The sequence below is a fragment of the Eulemur rufifrons genome, chromosome 7 (assembly GCF_041146395.1).
Source record: "Eulemur rufifrons isolate Redbay chromosome 7, OSU_ERuf_1, whole genome shotgun sequence".
Lineage (NCBI taxonomy): Eukaryota > Metazoa > Chordata > Mammalia > Primates > Lemuridae > Eulemur > Eulemur rufifrons.
The window spans coordinates 68,431,741-68,452,798 of record NC_090989.1 but is presented as its reverse complement, the minus strand read 5'-3'; the positions used below and the strand labels follow the sequence as shown (position 1 = coordinate 68,452,798).

The following is a 21,058-nucleotide window of genomic DNA, read 5'->3' as shown; positions in this document are numbered from 1 at the left end:
ATGCATGTCAGCACCCAGATTTTGTCTCCTTCAGGACATTCACATTGGAAAAACACTCAACTAGATCTATCCTTAGTATCTCCTCAATGCTACCCACCCCCCTCCACAAATATATTTTCCACTTCTCTAGCAAAGTTGATATATCCAAGCAGGCATCTACTGGAACACTGAAGGACAAGGCAAGCAGTGTGTACTGGGAGGTGAGTCAGCAGAAATGGAGCCGGATTATGTATGAGTAAAAATCACAGGCACAGACGCTGCATTCTGTATCTTGAGAGCACTTTGGGAGAGACTAATATAATTAATAGGGCGATGGGGAAGGTGGACATTTATGTCCATATTTAGAATCTGTGCTCAAATTTGAGTGACTAAGATAAGGTGACTTATCTAGGAACTAGATAGACAGCAGTGTTAGAAAGATCAGGCCTTACAAATACTGCATTCTAGCTGTCAGTCCCCTTTGTCTCTCTGTTGTTATAGCTCTTTTGACAAAGAACCTTTTCTGGAGGATAAACCACTATGGAAACAGGAAGTTTTGGCCCACTGTAGTAGGGCTCATGAGGGAGGTTCTGTATTCTGTCTCCTGCTGCTTTTCATTCTGACTCATCCCTGAGGATCCATCTGCAAGGCATTAGGTAATCCACTGCCCCATTTTGACTTCACTGTATTGGCTCTGATGAGTGCCATCTTTTCCCAGCCCCGTCACCTACTGGACAAACAGAGGTATTAAGGCAGCCTCTGTAAGTATGTGTATATTTTTTTCCCTCTTGAATATAAATATATAAAGCCACCTCTTTCCAGGGCCCTCATTGCACCTTTACTTTAATGGTATTGATTGATTACAAAGGTGAAGTTATCATAAATGGAGAGTCTGAGAAATATTGTTCCTCATTGTTGGAAGTATTCAAAATGGTTACTGGGCAATTATGGATATGGAAAGGTAGTGTGGTTTTAGGTACAGCTAAGTTTCAGTATAATGAATTAAAAAGCCAACATGATGTTAGGATGAATTTACTATCCTTACTGTGCCCTCATCTGCCCACATACATTTTCTCTTTACTTTCTCAGTAGCAAAGTTGTCCAGGCAGGCATCTATTAAAATGTTAAGGAAACTGGGGATAATTTTTTCCATTATTTTAAGCACTAATTATTAAATTATTTTTTTTCCTTCATACACAAATACCATATTAAATTATTCTATATGCTTTGGTGGCGCTTAAGTGAGTAGATGTGAGGGAACATGGGGATGGTCTAAAAGGCCAGTGAAAAATAAATACTTGAGAGAACTATAAAGTCAAAGTTTAAATGGTAGTAGTTCTCGAGGAAAGACATGAGGATTTTTTTTTTTTAACCACAAGTAAATTAGTTTTAATACCTCATCATGATTGTTGGGTTGCTTTAAGCTATTTTTTTTTTTTTTTTTTTGAGACAGAGTCTCACTCTGTTGCCCAGGCTAGAGTGAGTGCTGTGGCGTCAGTCTAGCTCACAGCAACCTCAAACTCCTGGGCTCAAGCGATCCTACTGTCTCAGCCTCCCGAGTAGCTGGGACTACAGGCATGCACCACCATGCCCGGCTAATTTTTTCTATATATATATATTTTTTAGCTGTCCATATAATTTCTTTCTATTTTTAGTAGAGATGGGGTCTCGCTCTTGCTCAGGCTGGTCTCGAACTCCTGAGCTCAAACGATCCGCCCACCTCGGCCTCCCAGAGTGCTAGGATTACAGGCGTGAGCCACCTCGCCCGGCCTGCTTTAAGCTATTTTCTTTTTTTAATTTCAAAATATTAAAGGAAAGGCATGAAGATTAATCTCTTTATAATTTCTAAATTCTTTTAGGGTTATTGTTATGGAATGTCTGTGACCATGGTGTTTTCCATCTCCTGAGAAAGTGGAAAAGATATTGAAGTGCTTTACAGTAAAACCCCAAAAGGATTAGATATGTTTGTTCTAAATCCAAAGGATCTTAAGATTTAAGTTTAAAGAATAATGTAAAATATAATGTAAAACACAAAAATCATCTTTAGGAAATAGGGCTTTATGCAAGCAGATAAGGAACAGTATAAACAAATAAATAGTAGATAAAGAAAATACTTTTGACAGGATGAGAGCTTTGTTATGCCAACTTTGATATACTTATAAATTGATAAGTAAGCTGGGCGGGGTGGCTCATGCCTGTAATCCTAGCACTCTGGGAGGCCGAGGCAGGAGGATGGCTCAAGGTCAGGAGTTTGAGACCAGCCTGAGCAAGAGTGAGACCCCCGTCTCTACTAAAAATAGAAAGAAATTATCTGGACAACTAAAAATATATATATAAAAAAAAAATTAGCCGGGCATGGTGGCACATGCCTGTAGTCCCAGCTACTCGGGAGACTGAGGCAGAAGGATTTCTTGAGTCCGGGAGTTTGAGGTTGCTGTGAGTTAGGCTGATGCCACGGCACTCTAGCCCGGGCAACAGAGTAAGACTCTGTCTCAAAAAAAAAAAAAAAAAATTGATAAGTACTTATCCCTTTCCATTAAAAGAAAAACAATAATCTTTTTAGTGCTTTTCAAAATTTCAAAGCAGTTTTCTATACTTACTACATTTATTCAACTAGTCTACTATTCAACTAGTGCCTTCTGTGTACTAGGGCTCATTGCTAAGTACTGCGTATGAGTTGTGATTTTTGTAGTTCCAAATGGTAAGGAAAAGAAACCCAAACTTAACTGGCGTACGCAGAAAGAATATATTCATTGGCAAATTAAACAGTTCTGGATCTGGCTTCTCTCTGTCATCAGCTCTGCTTTCTCTGTTTTGACTATCTCCAAAAAGTCTCTCCTCCTGGTTATAGTATAGCCACTAAATGGTCACAGAATGGTTCCTAGAGCCATGTCTTCAGATTCAAATCCAGAAAGAAAGAGTGATTGATTGAACTAGTTTAGGTCACATATCCTTGCCTCCCTCACCTCAAATCTGTGGCTGGGGAGAGTAATGTGTTGATTGGTTCAGATTTGGCACATGCCATGTGATGCTAGAGCTGAGGATGAGCTACACAATCCAAATGAGAGAGTCTCCAAATAATGAAATAAGCTCTTTGTAGAGAAGGGGAATTGAATAGTGGGAAACAGCAAATAGCTACTATATCAGGGAGTTTACCGTCTAATTTCTCCTTTGATCCTTACTGTGGCTTAGAAGTTAAGTACATTTTCTTAGAACCTTCCTTAATCACATGAAGAAATTCATGGTATCACGGACTTAATGTAGAGTTAAGGTACTAGGAGGACCTAGAATTACATCCCAATTTATTTGACAGGGTTCTTAGTATAGTGCTCTGTCTACTCTTCTCCTTTGGCCCAAACCAAAACAAGCCCCAGGAGTTCCTGGGTAATCCAGTGATATGTTCAATGGGAAGAGAGCCCAGTCTTTATGAAAGGTGAAATTAAATTCCTGCCTGGCACAGTGTAGCACATGATCAGAGTGCAATAAGTGGTTGTGACTAAATTAACCTATGACTATATTATATACCAGACAGTGTAGTATTGTGTTTAAGAGCACAGACTGTGGAGCCAGAATGCCTGGGTTCAGTTCCTGCCTTTGCTCTGTGCTAGGTATGTGACCTCAGTCAAGTCATTTCACCTACCTGTGCTTTAATTTCCTCATGTGTAGAATAGGGATATAGTGTTATATACCTCACAGGATTGTTGTGAGGATTAAATTATTTAATATATGTAAAAGGCTTATAATTTCCTGGCACATAGGAAGTACTTGATAAGTGTTAGCTATAATTATTATCATCACTGTTACCATAATCTTTGGGACTGTGATGGAGAAACATGGATTATATGATAGTATGATGAAATGGATTTACATCTGCTTGAATACTCAATAAGAATTCTAAATACATTCTATATTCTGTTTTCTAAAGATAAACTCTATTGTTTTTTTACGTTATACGGACCTAAAGAGTATTAAGGGGCGGATCTTAACGAGGAGAGAGGGTTCTAGTGGTATGTCACATTGGTGTGTGCTGACATATATCAATCCTGATCAATATTTTCAGCAGTGACTTAGATGGAGACATAAAAACCATGCTTATCAAATTTATAGATTACATAAAGTTGTGGTAAGTAGCTAATATGATAGATGGCATTCAGGATTTGAAATGATCTCAACAGATTAGAACAAACAAAAAGATCAACCAATGTGAACTCTAAAAGGGTTGCAGTCACCAAAATGAACTTGAAAAGGAATAAATGTAAAATCCTCAGCAGATAAGTACACAGAATAGGGGATGTCTAACTTGAGGAATTCATATGAAAAAGGCTTAAAGGTTTTAAATAATAACATACATAATTTAAGTCACCAGTGATTTCTCATAAAGCTTGTGTAATCTTTTTTTTTTTTTTTTAAGTTGGGTATCTTTCTATGTTGCCCAGGCTGGACTCAAACACCTGGGCTTAAGTGATCCTTCCACTTCAGCCTCCCAAGTAGCTGAGACTACAGGTGCACACCATTGGGCCTGGCTTGTCAGTATAATCTTGAACTTCATTGGTGGGAATCCAGGAATATTTCACCTAGATGAATTATGGCTTGCACTCAGAGGATAGGTGAAAATAGATGTCACAAAATCCTAGCATGTAAGTTTTAGAAGATTCTTTGTTTCTAGAGTATTATTGTAGAATAAGTATTTATACTTAATGTGCACATCATTTAATCATTCAACAAACATTTGAGCACTCATTATATATCAGGAAATGTTCATAGTACTGGGAAGGACAGTCATGTCATGATCCCTGATTTAGAAGATCTCACAATATAGTGGGTTTCACACAATTCCAAGAAGTTTGCTTTGGTTTCCAAGATCATAGGAAATAATCTCTAAATTGGAAATGAGAAGAGAGACTGCTATAGGCAGTCAGGTTGATTGACAGCATTGGAAATTGATGGTTGAAAGCTAAAGAAGAATCACACAGAGAGGATATTTGAGAACAGAAGCGGAGGTAGGAGTGATGTGATTGCTGGGAGTCAGAAGTCAAGGATTGTGGATAGCGTCTAGATACTAGAAAAGGCAAGGAAGAAAAATTTCGTCCCTAGAGCCTCCAAAAAGGAATGCATCCTGCCAACATCTCTAGTTTAGCCCCCTGAGATCCATTTTTTACTTCTGACCTCCAGAACTGTAAAATAATCAACTTGTGTCGTTTTAAGTCACTGAATTTGTGGTAACATGTTACAGCAACAACTGCAAACCAATACAACTCCTTAGGAAATAAATACCAGGTATATCTTTTAAAGCAAAAAGGTGATTACCTAAACCTGAGTGAGATTCATTTGAATCTCAGAAAAGACTGCAGAATAAAAGCATGATCTGATGTAAAAAAGAAAAAAAAAAAAAAGAATCACAGAAATGATAGAATGCTTCATGTGGCTTGAAAGCTTAGCTTTACATAACTCAGTAAAGCCAGAGGGCCAAAGTTATCAAGAAAAGGTAAAATTCTGCCAATGAAAACAATCAGTAGTACATTTTAGAAATATTTCCATCCAAATTGTTAAAGTAAAAAGGTTTTGTTCTTAAAGATGTATAAATGATTTCAGTCTAAAGCAGATCATTCCTCATGAAATATCCTCCAAATATTTGGAGATATTTTAAGTTTTGACATGTACTATCCAGATAAGGAGAAAGTCTCACTGTACTTTGCTTCTCTGTTAGACCATCTAGGGATCATTAGTTTCACTTCTGAGAACCCAGTTTAGGAAGAATATAGACATACTGTATGTCTAGAAGAGATTGAAGTATGGTGATATAGTTATTGCATTGACATGATGTTAGCCCACTTACCAAAATGTGTTCCTTCTGAGACAGTGCCCTTCCTATCCCTGAAAATGTTTAAATATATTCTTTTTATTTACTATTCAATTCTGAGAAGCTATAGGCAAGATCTTCTTTTTTTTTTTTTTTTCCCCACCTCCTCTGGCAAGATCTTCTTCAGCCAAATCTCAAACTTACTTTCCTGAAGTTGGAGACTATTGATAATATTAATACTTTCAGATAAAAACATCTGAAATAGTATCTTTTTTTTAAATTAAAAAAATTTTTTTTAGAGACAGGGTCTTACTCTGTTGCTTAGGCTGGAATGCAGTGGGGTCATTGTAGCTCACTGCAACCTCCAACTCTTGGGCTCAAATGATCTTCCTGAGCAGCTGGGACTACAGGTGTGCCCTACCACGCCCAGCTAATGAAATAGTATCTCTGATAGCTATTAGAAATACCAGTGACAGTTATGACTGCCTTTCCACTTTGAAACACAGAGCTATTTTCATTCTTGTTCATTTGTCATAAAATTGTATTATCTGGAATGAAGATGTTGAGGGAAGAGGATATTTTCTACAACGGTTCAGGCACAGTTTCAGGAATGCTCTTTTTGAGTCTTCCATGATTTCTTGTCCTTTGTGATTTCTCAAAGATTCAGTGCTGACTCAGACTAACTCAGGCTATCAGTAGGTTCTTTCTTTCTTTCTTTCTTTTTTAACCTTCCCCCCCACCCCCGCCCCATAAACATTTTAAAATCTTGCAATCAGTAGATTCTTTCAATAGGTCATTGTATGAAGCATTTTCAAAGCAGATATTTGCTTATAAAAGCAAACAATGCAACTACAGGTTTGGGGGATAGAGTGGGGGTGGGGTGTAGTGAAATCATATTCAAAAATCTCATACTGAATTTAGTCGAACATTGACATTTATATATTACTGTAGATGTTAGTTTATTATAGTCTTTTCTCTGAAGTAGGTCAGAAAGCATTTCTATATATACTACCTCATTTTGAGTTTTCTCTGTAGCACAATACTATCTCTAATGAAAACCTGCACTTGAATGCCTTGGTGTGCCAAAATGCAGCACCTCTGAGGCAACCCAGTCCCTTTTCAAATTCCTAAAATGGTTTTTATTATGTTTAGTTGAAATTTGTGTCTCTGCATCTTCCAACCAGTGATTCATTTTCTATTGCCTGGACTTTCACAGAATAAGTCTCTGCCCTATTATGACAGGTATTCAAAATTTAGAGATAGTTATCAGATACCTTCTTGTATAGCATAGTATTGAATTGTATACTATGGTACTTAAGGGTGTATATTCTGAAGCCTGGCTGACAGAATTTGATTCCTAGCTTCACCACTTGCTAGCTGTGTGACTTTATCTTTTGTGCCTCAGTTTTCTCATCTGTAAAGTAGTGACAAAAATAATATACCTATGTCAAAGAGTTATGATCATGAAGAGAGTTTTAATATTTTAAAATGTTTTTTTTTTTTTTTTTTTTTGAGACAGAGTCTCACTCTGTTGCCCAGGCTAGAGTGAATGCCGTGGCGTCAGCCTAGCTCACAGCAACCTCAAACTCCTGAGCTCAAGCGATCCTCCTGTCTCAGCCTCCCGAGTAGCTGGGACTACAGGCATGCACCACCATGCCCGGCTAATTTTTTCTATATATATTTTTTAGCTGTCCATATAATTTCTTTCTATTTTTAGTAGAGATGGGGTCTCGCTCTTGCTCAGGCTGGTCTCGAACTCCTGAGCTCAAACGATCCGCCCACCTCGGCCTCCCAGAGTGCTAGGATTATAGGCATGAGCCACCGCGCCCGGCCAATATTTTAAAATGTTTTTTGGCATACAGGTGTTATATAAGTGTTCACTGTTAGTGGTAGTAGTAGTAGCAGCAGCAGCAGGAGTAGCAGCAGTAGTAGTAATGTTTTTTTCTTCATCATCGTTTAACATCAGACTCTAGAAGAGTTTTTGCTAGAACGAACAGTGATTCTTAAAAGGAGTAAGGGTAAAGATGGAGGAGATGTAGCATACTTCATACTTGTCATACTTTTACATTACAAGTATACTTTTATAATAGTAATCATAGAGAAAAACTTAAAACCTTTTTGGATATAGGGGGTACACAGCAGATAATCTTTAAGGCAGATGATGTCAATTACTACTAAGTAATAATAGCTAATATTTACAAGCACTTAACTGTGTGTCAGGCACTGAGCTAAGGCTTTACCTGGATTATCCCATTTGAACCTCATTTGATAGATGATATAGGTAAGGCTTGGAGAGATTAAGGAATTTGTCCAAGTTCTCATGGTAAGTGATAGAGTTGGGATTCATACTTAGGTAATCTGATTTGAGGGCCTCACTTCTTTATCACTACACTCTGCTGACAGAGTGAGGTTAAAGATTTTTATATTTCCCTAAGCTGAGTGCAGTGGCACGTGCCTGTAGTCTCGGCTACTTGGGAAGCTGAGGTGGGAGGATCACTTGAGCCTAGGAGTCTATCCTGGGCAACATAGCAACACCTAAGTTATACCTCAAGAAACAAAAGACATTCGGCAATAAAAAGAAAAAATGAAGTACTAATATATCCTACAACATGGATGAACCTTGAAAACGTTATGCCAAGTAAAAGAAGCCAGATACAAAAAACCATATATTGTATGATTCCATTTATATATAATGTCCAGAATAGGTGCATCAATAGACCAGAAGTATATTGGTAGTTACCTTGGGCTAGAAGGGCTGGGGGGAATGGAGAACGATTGCTTATGGGTACATGGTTTCTCTTTAGGGTGATGAAAGTGTTCTAAAATGGATTGTGATGATGGTTGTAAAATTCTGTGAATATACTAAAAGCCATTGAATTATATATACTTTAAATGGATATGTAAATTATAATGGTATATGAACTATATCTTGGTGTGTGTATATGTGTGTGTGTGTACATATAGAGAGAGAGAGAGAGAGAGAGAGAGGCATGTACACTGATTTAAAAAGTTAGGAAGGAGAGGAATCAGTTTCTAGAGACCCCCCCCCCAAACCAATCTTATATGAAGGCCTATCTGTGCAGGAAATTGTTACAAAGCATTTTTTAAATTATACTTTTTAAATATTTTGAAAAAAAAGCTTAAAAGGTAAAGCTTATAGAAAAGTTGCAAGAATATTAAAATGAATTCCCTCATGCCCCACCTAAATTCATACATTGATAACATTTTGCCATATTTACTTTACCTTTTTTATATGTAGTATGATATATACATTTTTCTTCTTTTTCTTCTTTTTCTTTCGCTGAGGGTAAGCTGCAAAGATCATGACTCTTCATTCCTACATGCTTCAGCATGTATGTCCTAAAAACATGGAAACTCTTTTATATAACACATTGTAATTATCAAAATCAGGAAATTTAACATTGATGGATATTATTATCTTATATACAGTCCATATTCAAATGTTACTTATGTCCTAATAACTATCCTTTAAAATAATTTCTTTCCCATTCTAAAATCATGCATTACATTTAGTTGTCATCTCTTTAGTTTCTTTAACCTGGAACAGTCTCTCAGCCTTACATTGTTTTTCATGGTTAATATATATTTTTTTCTAGAGACAGAGTCTCACTCTGTCACCCAGACTAGAGTGCAGTGGTACCATCATAGCTCACTGCAGCCTCGAACTCCTGGACTCAAGTGATCCTCCTGCCTCAGGACTATACATGTGTGCCACCACTCCCAGCTAATTTAAAAACAATTTTTTTAAAGGGAGGGGATCTTGCTGTGTTGCCCAGGCTGGTCTTGAACTTTTGGCCTCAAGCAATCTTCTTACCTCAGCCTCCCAAAGTACTGGGATTACAGGCATGAGCCACTGTGCCTGGCCATGTTTGATGTTTTTTGAAGAATACAGTCTAATTGTAGAATGTCCTTTATTGGGGTTTGTCTGCTTATTTCCTTATAAATCGATGCAGGTTACACATTTTTTGGCAGATAATGTTGTATACTCAGTGCCTCACATTAGAAGGCATTACTGGTGATTTTACTGAGGGATTTTCCTACTATCAAGGTAATTCTTTTCCTTTTGTAATTAATGAGTAATCTATGGGGAGATACTTTGAAACTGTGTATGTATCCTGTTCCTCAGCAAACTTTCACCCAATGGTTTTAGAGTCATGAAGAGTTTTTTTATATCATAAACATTTTTTTAAAAAAGAGATGGGGTCTCGCTCTGTCACCAGGCTGGAGTGCAGTGGTATGATCATAGCTCATTGCAGCCTTGAGCCCTTCCTGGGCTCAGCCGATCTTCCTGTCTCAGGCTCCTGAGTAAGCTGGAACTACAGGCATGTACCACCACGCCTGACTAATTTTTTTTATTTTTAGTAGAGACAGGGTCTTGCTCTTTCTTGATCAAGCTGGTCTCGAACTCCCGACCTCAAGCCTCCCCGCCTCAGCCTCCCAGGGTGCTAGGATTACAGGTGTGAGCCACCGTGCCTTGCCAGACTCTGATATTTTTTTCTTGTCATCCTCATACTTAGCCATGACTTACCAGGCATCACCTTCAGTGTCTAAGAATTAGGCCAGGTTTCTTATAGATCTTATCATATTGCCACTTGGAATTTAGCTGGAGGAAAGAAAGTAAGAAACAATTGTAGTTGTTTAGATGAACATCTCATTCAGGAGGGCTTATTAGAGACAGTGAGGCAAAGTAGTTGTCCTCATTCTGTCTGGCATTTGTTTTCCATCTTTATTTTGAGTAGTTTTCTCTGTACCATAATTTAGGCAGAGATGACAGTTGATCATAGAAGTCTCCCTATCCTCATTTTCTAGCTGATGCCTAAAATTTCATCAGTATCAAGAAAGTAATTTATTTGTGAAAATTGTATTTACCCCCCCAAAATGCAAATATCCCTGCAAGGGATTGGAGCGGTAGTACAAGCCAACATTTAAACATGAAACATCAAAACTTTGGGAAGCTGAGGCAGGAGGATTGCTTGAGGCCAAGAGTTTGAGACCAACCTGGAAAACACAGTGAGACCCTGTCTCTGCAAAAATGAAAAAAATTAGCTTTGCAAAAATAAAAAAAATTAGCTGGGACTACAGGCATGGTGGTGCATGCCTGTAGTCCTAGCTGAAGGACTACCTTCAGGAGGCTGAGGCAGGAGGATTGCTTGAGCCCAAGATTTCGAGACTATAGTGAGCTATAATGATGCCACTGCACTCTAGCCTGGGTAACAGAGCAAGACCCTGTCTCTAAAAAAATAAATAAAATAGACAGGAAACATCGAATATTCAGAAATTTTCTGTGATAGCTAGTTGCTAGAAGCTCTCTGCTAAATGAGACAGTAATAAATAAGTTTTCTTTTGGGGGAAGGAGAAGCCTGGATGGGACTTTATTTTTATTTTTTATTAAAAATTTTTTTTATTTTAATCGATTTAGGGAGTAAAAGTTGAATTCCATTACATGTATGTATTGTATAGTGGTGGGCTTTTTGTGTACCCATCACCCGAGTAGTGTACATTGCACCACGTAGGTAATTTTTCATCCCTTACCCCCTCTTGCATGGGGTTTTAATAACTGAAGACTCTGAACAAGGTTGAAGTGCTAAAACCCTAAAAGAGGAAGGACAAATGAGTACCGAAAAAGGAAGGGGAAGGACACTTAAAATATATACTATGCACTCCACAATTTTCTTAAGGCTAACCCTGGTGCTGAAATCTACAGAGCATTTAGAGTTAAGAAATCCATGCTTTGTTAACCCAGGACTTGGTGATAGCCATCCCTTTTAAAAGGCTCTTTTCTTATCTGTACCAAAGTCTTACCTTTCACATTGCCTTGTACCTGTCATACCTCCAGAAATGATATAAGGAGTAGTGGTAAAGTCTGGATAGCCATCTTTCTTAGCAAAGTTATTCTAATCTTTTCATGCAATCAGAATATGAAATTAGCAGTTAATAGGTAGGCTGCATTGTTAGGAGGACTAACTTCCGAGTTCAGGTGATTGATTGTGGCCATTGTTCCAGAGAGAGGCCTTTCAATGTTTCTACTCTAGCCTTTTGTGAAACTTTGTTATTTTTGCCAGTTGTCATTGGCTAATCTTGGTGAAATATGTGCTATGGAATTGATGTTTTGTTGAGTATATCAGCGTCAACATCTCTGAAATACTGGTGACAGTTTATTTTCTACCTCAATGAGAAAAAAATTCTTTTTCACTTTCTATGACCAGTTAAAAGAAGATGGATGCACACAGTTCAGCCAAAATCAATGCAAGGAAGAGAAGGAAAGAGGCACCTGGACCCAATGGGGCAACAGAGGAAGATGGAATTCCTTCAAAAGTGCAACGCTATGCAGTTGTAAGTAAAGAAGAGATTTCTTTGTAGAATACTTAGCCTGGCAGCAGGAGGATAGAAAGTGGTATAACATTGATGATATCAGTGTCATGAGTCTTCTTAAATAATGGACAAAATGAATTAGTAATTGTGAATATTAAGTGTATTTTCATAGCTGTCGGAAATCTTACGCTTTCCTACCAGACTATGACTCACAGTTCGGTTGTGGGAGCTTTACATTGGAATTGAAAAAAAGAACATTAGGAAAATTTGAAGGTGTGTGTGCAGTAGGCTAAAGATCAAATTCAAACTAATGAAATGGAGAAATTGGGGCTATAGGCAGTGATTTAAAATTCATCATCAGCCTGGCGCGGTGGCTTATGCCTGTAATCCTAGCACTCTGGAGGCTGAGGCGGAAGGATCGCTTGAGCTCAGGAGTTTGAGACCAGCCTGAGCAAGAGGGAGACCCTGTCTCTACTAAAAATAGAAAAATTAGCCAGGCATCATAGGGCGTGCCTATAGTCCCAGCTACTTGGGGGGCTGAGGCAAGAGGATCCCTTGAGCCCAGGTGTTTGAGGTTGCAGCGAGCATAATGCAGTCCAATATGCCACTGCATTCTACCCAGGGCGACAGAGTGAGACTCTGTCTCAAAAAAAAAAAAAAAAAAAAAAAAGAGCTATCCAAATAGTAATTGAATAGATGAGCTCATTGTTTATAGTCATTGAAATGGCAATAGGAGTCAGGGAGAATTATTGCATTTCCCTTCCTTTTTTTTTTTTTCTTTCTTTTTAAAACAGATCCCCAGGGAGTGGAATCTTTCTGTTCTGTTCTGTTCCCTTTCCCCTCTTTCTCACACCACACGGTATTCCTCTTGACTCCATAAACTTTCCCCTGGCAATATTGAAATAATTGGGATCCTAGGAGAACCTCTAACCAGAAGGTTTCAGTGAAAGGAAAATAAATGTTTTCCTGTGGCATTCACAACCTTTGCTGAAAAATATTTAAGAAACATTAGAGAGTAAACAGAGTACTAGGAAGACAGTATCGAGTTCTAAGCTCATATTATTTGTGTTATCTCTATTTCCCTATTCATATTGACACCAGAATCTCTTCTGTTTCACTAGAATGTTGAGGAATAGTGAGTTAATATGTGTGTAAATATAATCGGGGGAAAAAGTTGTTAGGGAAGCAATACTGCATTGAGAGATAATTCATAATTTGGAGAATGTTGATTGTCATTATTAGCTATAATTTTTAAATACATAAATTTTGAAACTTTGTATAGCATTTAGAAGCTAACCTCTTAGATTATAATACAATTTAGTTAATTTCATTAGCATGTTGAAACCTGTATTCCACAGAATAGAAGAGGAAGTGAGCTAACTTTGTTGAAAATGGACTAAATTTGTTGAGTACCTACTATATATGAAACATTGTACTAGTTACTTTGTAGATGCCTTTTTTGTTTGTTTGTTTGTTTGTTTGAGACAGAGTCTCACTCTGTTGCCCCGGCTAGAGTGAGTGCCGTGGCGTCAGCTTAGCTCACAGCAACCTCAGACTCCTCGGCTTAAGCGATCCTACTGCCTCAGCCTCCCAAGTAGCTGGGACTACAGGCATGCGCCACTATGCCCGGCTAATTTTTTCTATATAGATTTTTAGTTGTCCATATAATTTCTTTCTATTGTTTTAGTAGAGACGGGGTCTTGCTATTGCTCAGGCTGGTCTCGAACTCCTGACCTCGAGCGATCCACCCTCCTCGGCCTTCCAGAGTGCTAGGATTACAGCCGTGAGCCACCGCGCCCGGCCTGTAGATGCCTTTTTATTTAATCCTCATACTAAACTTGTGGGGCAGGTATTATTATCTTCTATTTTATAGAAGATGAAAAAAGCTTTAGAAGCTGCTGTGATTTCACAGCTATTAAGTGACAGATCTGAGATTTAGATGTAAGTTTTTTGAGTCCTAAACCCATGTTATTTCATTTATACCTTACTACAGATAGTCAAAAGACTTGAAAGCAACACTATAGGATTCCCTTGAGGTTAAAACAAAGGAGCTGTGTTTCAGGAGAACGTAGGTGGAAATATTTAGTCATTCTTTTATAAACCTTAGCTTCTAGAGACACTGTTCTCTGAGAAGAGAATAACAGAATGTTTTTAAAAGTATGACCTATTCTAACTGGAGTCAACTCTAGAAAGATAAGGATTTTGCTGTTCTGTTGTAGCTGGAGAACCTTAGGTTCCATTCTTTATACTTAGCAGAAGTTGATTTAGCATAAAGCCCAGCCAGGAGGGACAGCTGCGTTTGTTCTCTGCCTGGGAACATACACAGTATATGAGAAAGATTCGAGAAACAATTGTGAAAGATCAGATACTTAATATATTTTTTTAAATTGGGATAAAAGTCATATAATGTAAAATTCATCATTTTAACCATTTTTAAGTATATAATTCAGTGATTTAATCCAGAACATTTCATCACCACAAAAAGAAATCCCTCGTACTCATTGGGAATCACTCCCCATTACCCCTCCCTCAACCGCCTGTCAACCACTATTCTACTTTCTGTCTCTATGGATTTGCCTATTCTAAACATCTAATATAAATGGAATCACAAATATGTGGTCTTTTGTGTCTGGCTTCTTTTGTTTAGCATAATTTTTCAAGGTCCATCCAGGGGGTAGGTGAGTAATATTCCATTGTATGGACACACCATTTTGTTTATCCATTCATTGATGGACATGGGTCATTTCCACTTTTTGGCTATTGTGAATAATGCTGCTATGAACATTTTTTTTTTTTGGAGACAGAGTCTCGCTTTGTTACCCAGGCTAGAGTGAGTGCCGTGGTGTCAGCCTAGCTCACGGCAACCTCCAACTCCTGGGCTCAAGCAATCCTCCTGCCTCAGCCTCCTGAGTAGCTGGGACTACAGGCATGCGCCACCATGCCCGGCTAATTTTTTCTGTATATTTTTAGTTGTCCAGCTAATTTCTTTCTATTTTTAGTAGAGACGGGGTCTCGCTCTTGCTCAGGCTGGTCTCGAACTCCTGACCTCGAGCGATCCTCCCACCTCGGCCTCCCAGAGTCCTAGGATTACAGGTGTGAGCCACCACGCCCGGCCTGCTATGAACATTTTTAATGTACAACTTGTGCTTTTAAAAACATATGTTTTCAATTTCCTTGGGTACATACTTAGGAGTATAATTTCTAAATTATATGGTAATTCTAGTTTTACATTTTGAGGAACTGTTAAAGTTGTCTACTATTTTACATTCACATTAGTAATATATGAAGATTCTAATTTCTGTGCTTCCTTGCCAAGACTGTTACTGCCTGTCTTTTTGCTTATGGCCATCTGGTTGGTGCAAAGTGGTATCTCACTGTGATTTTGATCTGTATTTTCCTGGTGACTAATGTTGAGCATCCTTGCATGTACTTGCTGGTCATTTGTATATCTTCTTTGGAGAAATATGTAAATTCCTTTGTCTCCTTAATTCTTCACTTCCCTCATCTGCCTCCCTTCCATTCACCAGGGCCTAACCCTGGATATTTTGCAGTTTCTGTTAATTCTTTATTTCTCTTCCTGTTTCTATTAATTTGGCCTTCTAAAGATGAACATTGTCTAGCTTGATCTAGACAATAGTCTAGATAGTTTCATTAATCATTTGCTGATACACTTCCCATAATAGCTGTTCCAAATATTTTCTACTTTCCTCAAGCTTTCAGTCTCATTCCAACCTCTCTGTTCTTCACCAGTAACTTTACTTCCTACTTTACTATACTGAGAAAAACGAGTGCATCAGATAGATATAAGTTTCTGCATCTTATCTTTTTTTTAATTCAACTTTGTCATTTTATTAATATTACCTTTCCTTTCATCTGCTTTTAGAAAACTCTAATTCTACTTTTTTTTTTTTTTTTTTTTTTTAGACAGAGTCTCACTCTGTTGCCCAGGTTAGAGTGCCTTGGAGTCAGCTCAGCTCACAGCAACCTCAAACTCCTGAGCTCAAGTGATCCTTCTGCCTCAGCCTCCCGAGTAGCTGGGACTACAAGCATGCGCCACCAGGCCTGGCTACTTTTTTCTATATATTTTTAGTTGTCCAGATAATTTCCTTCTATTTTTAGTAGAGACGGGGTCTCGCTCTTGCTCAGGCTGGTCTCAAACTCCTGAGCTCAAACAATCCACCTGCCTCGGCCTCCTAGAGTGCTAGGATTACAGGCGTGAGCCACCGTGCCTGGCCTAATTCTTCTTATTTCTAGGGCTACTACCTCGCCCCTGCTCTCCTGAAGCCATTCAGTGCCATTCTTCCTAGGCTATTTGTTCCTAAATTCTCTGCTTTTCCCTTCTCTAGTATTTTCAATGACTTTGGCTCCTTTTCCTTTATCTGGAACGTATACAAGTCTCCTCAACTTTAAAGAAAACTGCTGCTTGATTCTTCTGTCATGTCTATGTATCTTTCTGTTTTCCTCATTCCCTTTATGGCCACACATCTCTAATGAGGGATTATAACTACTCTATTTCCTTGTCTTTCAGTTTTCTTAAAGGCACTGGTATTCTAATTTTCACCAATATATTCTTGAAGGTTACTAAGAGCTATTTGAATCTCTGAATTCAAAGACTTTCTCAGTTCTCATTTTCTTTAATCTCTCTGGAACATAAATCAATTATGATAATCCCCTTCTTTGAAATTATTTCTTGATCTCTGTGATACATCTTTATCAGAGTGCTCCTTAAGCCTGTCTGACATCTGGCTCCTCCAACCTTCTAATATGAACTCTCACAATTTTTTCTTCAACCATTAGTTTTTTTAATATATTTTCTCTTAAAGATTTGATTTTATTTTCTCATCTTCACCACTTACCTTTATCACTATAATGTCAATACCTGTCTTCTGGACATTTCTTTGATGTCCTGATATTATCTGAAACTCAAGATGAATTTGTTATCCAGGAATCAACTCCTTTTCTTAATACTTCTCTATTCCTGCTAATGATAACACTATGGGCTTCGGGCTTCGGATGAGACTGGGCTGGCCTCAGATGTGACCTGCTGCAGTCCCAGCTATGGTGGCCATTAGGGAGTGCCTGCATCACTTCTCCCCCAACTCCAGCAGCCCAGTACAAAGAATGAGGGAAGAGAGTCAGAGACTTGGCATGGTAATCCAGGAAATTCTCCCACCTCTTACCCAAGTCCACCAAGGTGGACTCCACTAGGAGTCTACAAAAGTTACAGCATTACTGGGCTTGGGGCACATCCAGTGCTGATATGGCTGCAGTTACCAAAGACTTAGATCACAACACACAATTCTCTCTGAATATCTGGAAAGCCTTCTCAAGAAGAATGGGTTCAAACAAGCCCAGACAGTGATGATTAGAATAAATACCTAACTTTTCAATGCCTAGACACTGATGAACATCCATAAGCATCAAGAACATCCAAGAAAATATGATTTCACCAAATGAACTAAATAATGTGCCAGTGACCAATCCTGGAGTGGTAGAGATATATGACCTTTCAGATAAAGAATTCAAAATAGCTGTTCTAAGGAGCTCAATGAACTTCAAGGTAACACAGAGAGGGAATTCAGAAGCCTATCAGAGAAATTTAACAAAGAGATTGAAATAATAAAAATCAAGCTGAAATTCTGGTGCTGAAAAAATTCAATTAATAAACTGAAAAATTCTTCAGAGTCTCTCAACAGCAGAATTGACCAAGCAGAAGAGTTAGTGAGCTTGAAGACAGGCTATTTGAAAATACACAGTCCGAAGAGAAAAAAGAATAAAAAAGAATGAAGCACACCTATAAGATGTAGAAACTAGCCTTAAAAGGGCAAATCTAAGAGTTATTGGCCTTAAAGATTGGGGTAGAAAGAAATAACAAAGAACTTTCCAAACATAGAAAGATGTCAATATTCAGGTATAAGAAGGTCATAGAACACCAAGCAGATTAAACCTAAGCAAGATTACCTGAAGGCATTTAATAATCAAGCTCCCAAAGATCACAGATAAAGAAAAAGTCCTAGGGAAGCAAGAAAAAAGAAGAAAATAACAGATAAAAGTCCTCCAATATGTCTGGCAGCAGACTTCTCAGTGGAAACCTTATAGGCCAGGAGAGAATGGCATGACATATTCAAAGTGCTGAAGGAAAAAAACCTTAACCGTAGACTATAATATCATGCAAAAATATCCTTCAGACATGAAGGAGAATAAACATTTTCCCAGACAAACAAAAGCTAAGAGGTTTCATCAACCCAGACCTGTCCTACAAGAAATGCTAAAAGGAGTTCTTCAATATGAAAGAAAAGGACATTAATGAACAATAAGTAATTATCTGAAGGTATAAAACTCACTGGTAATAGTAATTATACAAATACAGAATACATTTTTACAGTAATTGCAGTGTATAAGCCATTTATATCTTGTGTAGGTAGACTAAAAGACAAACCTATCAAAAGTAATAACTAAAACAACTTTTTGAGAAATAGTGTAAAAAAGTATAAATGAAAACAACAGAATGTTAAAAAGCTGGGGGAAGAGAATTTATTTTAGGTTTCTCTTTCCTTATTTGTTTGATTTTTTTTTTTTTAAGGAGAGTAAAGTTGTCATATTTTTAAAATAATTGGTTACAAAATGTTTTTTATGGGCCTCATAGTAATCGCAAATCAAAAAACCTGCAACAGATACACAAAAAATAAAAAGTCAGAAATTAAAACACACTACCAGAGAAACTTTAACAAAGGAAGACAGGAAAGAAAGAAGAAAGAAAGAGAGGACCACAAAACAACCAGAAATCAAATAACAACACGGCAGTAGTAAGTCCTTACCTATCAATAATAATGTTGAATGTAAATGGACTACATTATTCAATCAAAAGACATAGAGTGGCTTAATGGATTAAAAAAAAAAGACCCAATTATATATTGTCTACAAGAAACCTGATTTACCTATACAGACACACATAGACTAAAACCAAAAAAGAGCAGTAGTAGCTAAACTGATGTCAGGTAAAATAGATTTTAAGACAAAAGCTGTAAAAAGAGACAAAGACCATCATTATATAATGATAAAGGATTCAATTCAGCAAGAGGATATAACAATTCTAAATATATATGCACATAACACTGGAGCACCTATATATATAAAGCAAATGTTATCAGAGCTGGAGAGATAGACCCCAATATAATAATCATTGGAGAACTCAACACCCCACTTTCAGCATTGGACAAATTATGCAGATAGAAAATCAACAAAGAAACATTGGACTTAATCTGCACTATAGACCAAATAGACCCAATAGATATTTACATAATGTTTCATCAAACAGCTGCAAAATACACATTCTTCTCCTCAGCTCATGGATCATTCTTAAGGATAGACCATATGTTAGGCCACAAAACAGGTCTTAAAAATTTCAAAAAACTTAAAATCATACCAAGTATTTTCTCTGACTACAATGGAATAAAACCTAGAAATCAATAAAAAGAGGAACATTGGAAATTATACAAACACATGGAAATTATATAATATGCTCCTGAATGACGAGTGGGTCAATGAAAAGATTAAGAAGGAAATTAAAAAATTTCTTGAAATAAATGAAAGTGAAAACCCAACATATCAAAACCTATGGGATACAGTAAAAGCAGTACTAAGAGGAAAGTTTATAGCAGTAAGTGCCCACATCAAAAAGTAGAAAAGCTTTAATAACCTAATGATGCATCTTAAAGAACTAGAAAAATAAAAGCAAACCCCAAAATTAGTAGAAGAAAAGTAATAAAGATCAGAGCAGAAATAAATGAAATTAAAATAAAAAATACAAAAGATCAATGAAGCAAAAAGTTGGGTTTTGAAAAGATAAACAAAATTGACAAAGCTTTAGCCAGACTAAGAAGAGAGAAGACCCAAATAAATAGAAATGAAAAAGAGACATTACAACTGATACTGCAGAAATTCAAAGGATCATTAGGACTACTATGAGCAACTGCCAATAAATTGGAAAACCTAGAAGAAATGGATAAATTCCTAGACACAATCAACCTACCAAGATTGAACCAGGAAGAAATCCAAAACCTGAATAAACTAATCATAAGTAACAAGATAGAAGCAATAATAAAAAGTCTTCCATCAAAGAAAAGCCCAGGACCTGATGGCTTCACTGCTGAATTCACCTAACAATTCAAAGAACAACTATACCAATCCTAGTTAAACTATTCCAAAAAATCAAGGAGGAGGAAATACCCCCAAACTCATTCTATGAGGCCTGTATTACCCTGATACCAAAGCCAGACAAAGACACAACAAAAAAAGGAAACTATAGGCCAATATCTCTGATGAATGTAGATGCAAATATCCTCAACAAAATACTAGCAAACTAGCAACAACATCATGATCAAGTAGGATTCATCCCAGGAATACAAGGATGATTCAACATACGCAAATCAATGAATGTGATACATCATACCAACAGAACAAAGGACAAAAACCATATGATCATTTCAATTGATGCTGAAAAAGTATTCAATAAAATTCAACATCCCTTCATGATAAAAATTGTCAAAAAACTGGGTATAGAAGGAATATACCTTAACATGATAAAAACCTTATATGACAGATCCACAACTAGTATTGTACTGAATGGGGAAAAACTGAAAGGCTTTCCTTAAGATCTGGGAAAAGACAAGGATGCCCACTTTCACCACTGTTATTCAACGTAGTACTGTAAGTTCTAGCTAGAGTAGTCAGATAAGAGAAAGAAATAAAGGGCATCCAAATTGTAAAGGAAGAAGTCAAATTATCCTTGTTTGCAGATGATATTATCTTGTATCTAGAAAAACCTAAAGACTCCACAAAAAAATCTATTAAAAGTGATAAATTCAGTAAAGTTACAGGATACAAAATGAACATACAAAAATCAGTATAGCATTTCTATATGCCAACAACAATCTGAAAAAGAAA

The 21,058-nt window shown here is 37.3% G+C and overlaps 1 protein-coding gene across 1 annotated transcript in view; it reads left to right on the top strand.

The window, feature by feature from the left end:
- PCYT1A (phosphate cytidylyltransferase 1A, choline) overlaps window positions 1-21,058 on the top strand; it is a 48,320-nt gene that overhangs the window by 7,599 nt on the left and 19,663 nt on the right. The window contains exon 2 of the mRNA XM_069475169.1: window positions 12,007-12,133. Coding sequence (XP_069331270.1) covers window positions 12,017-12,133 — 117 coding nt within the window. The 5' untranslated portion in view covers window positions 12,007-12,016. The remainder of the gene's footprint in view (window positions 1-12,006; window positions 12,134-21,058) is intronic.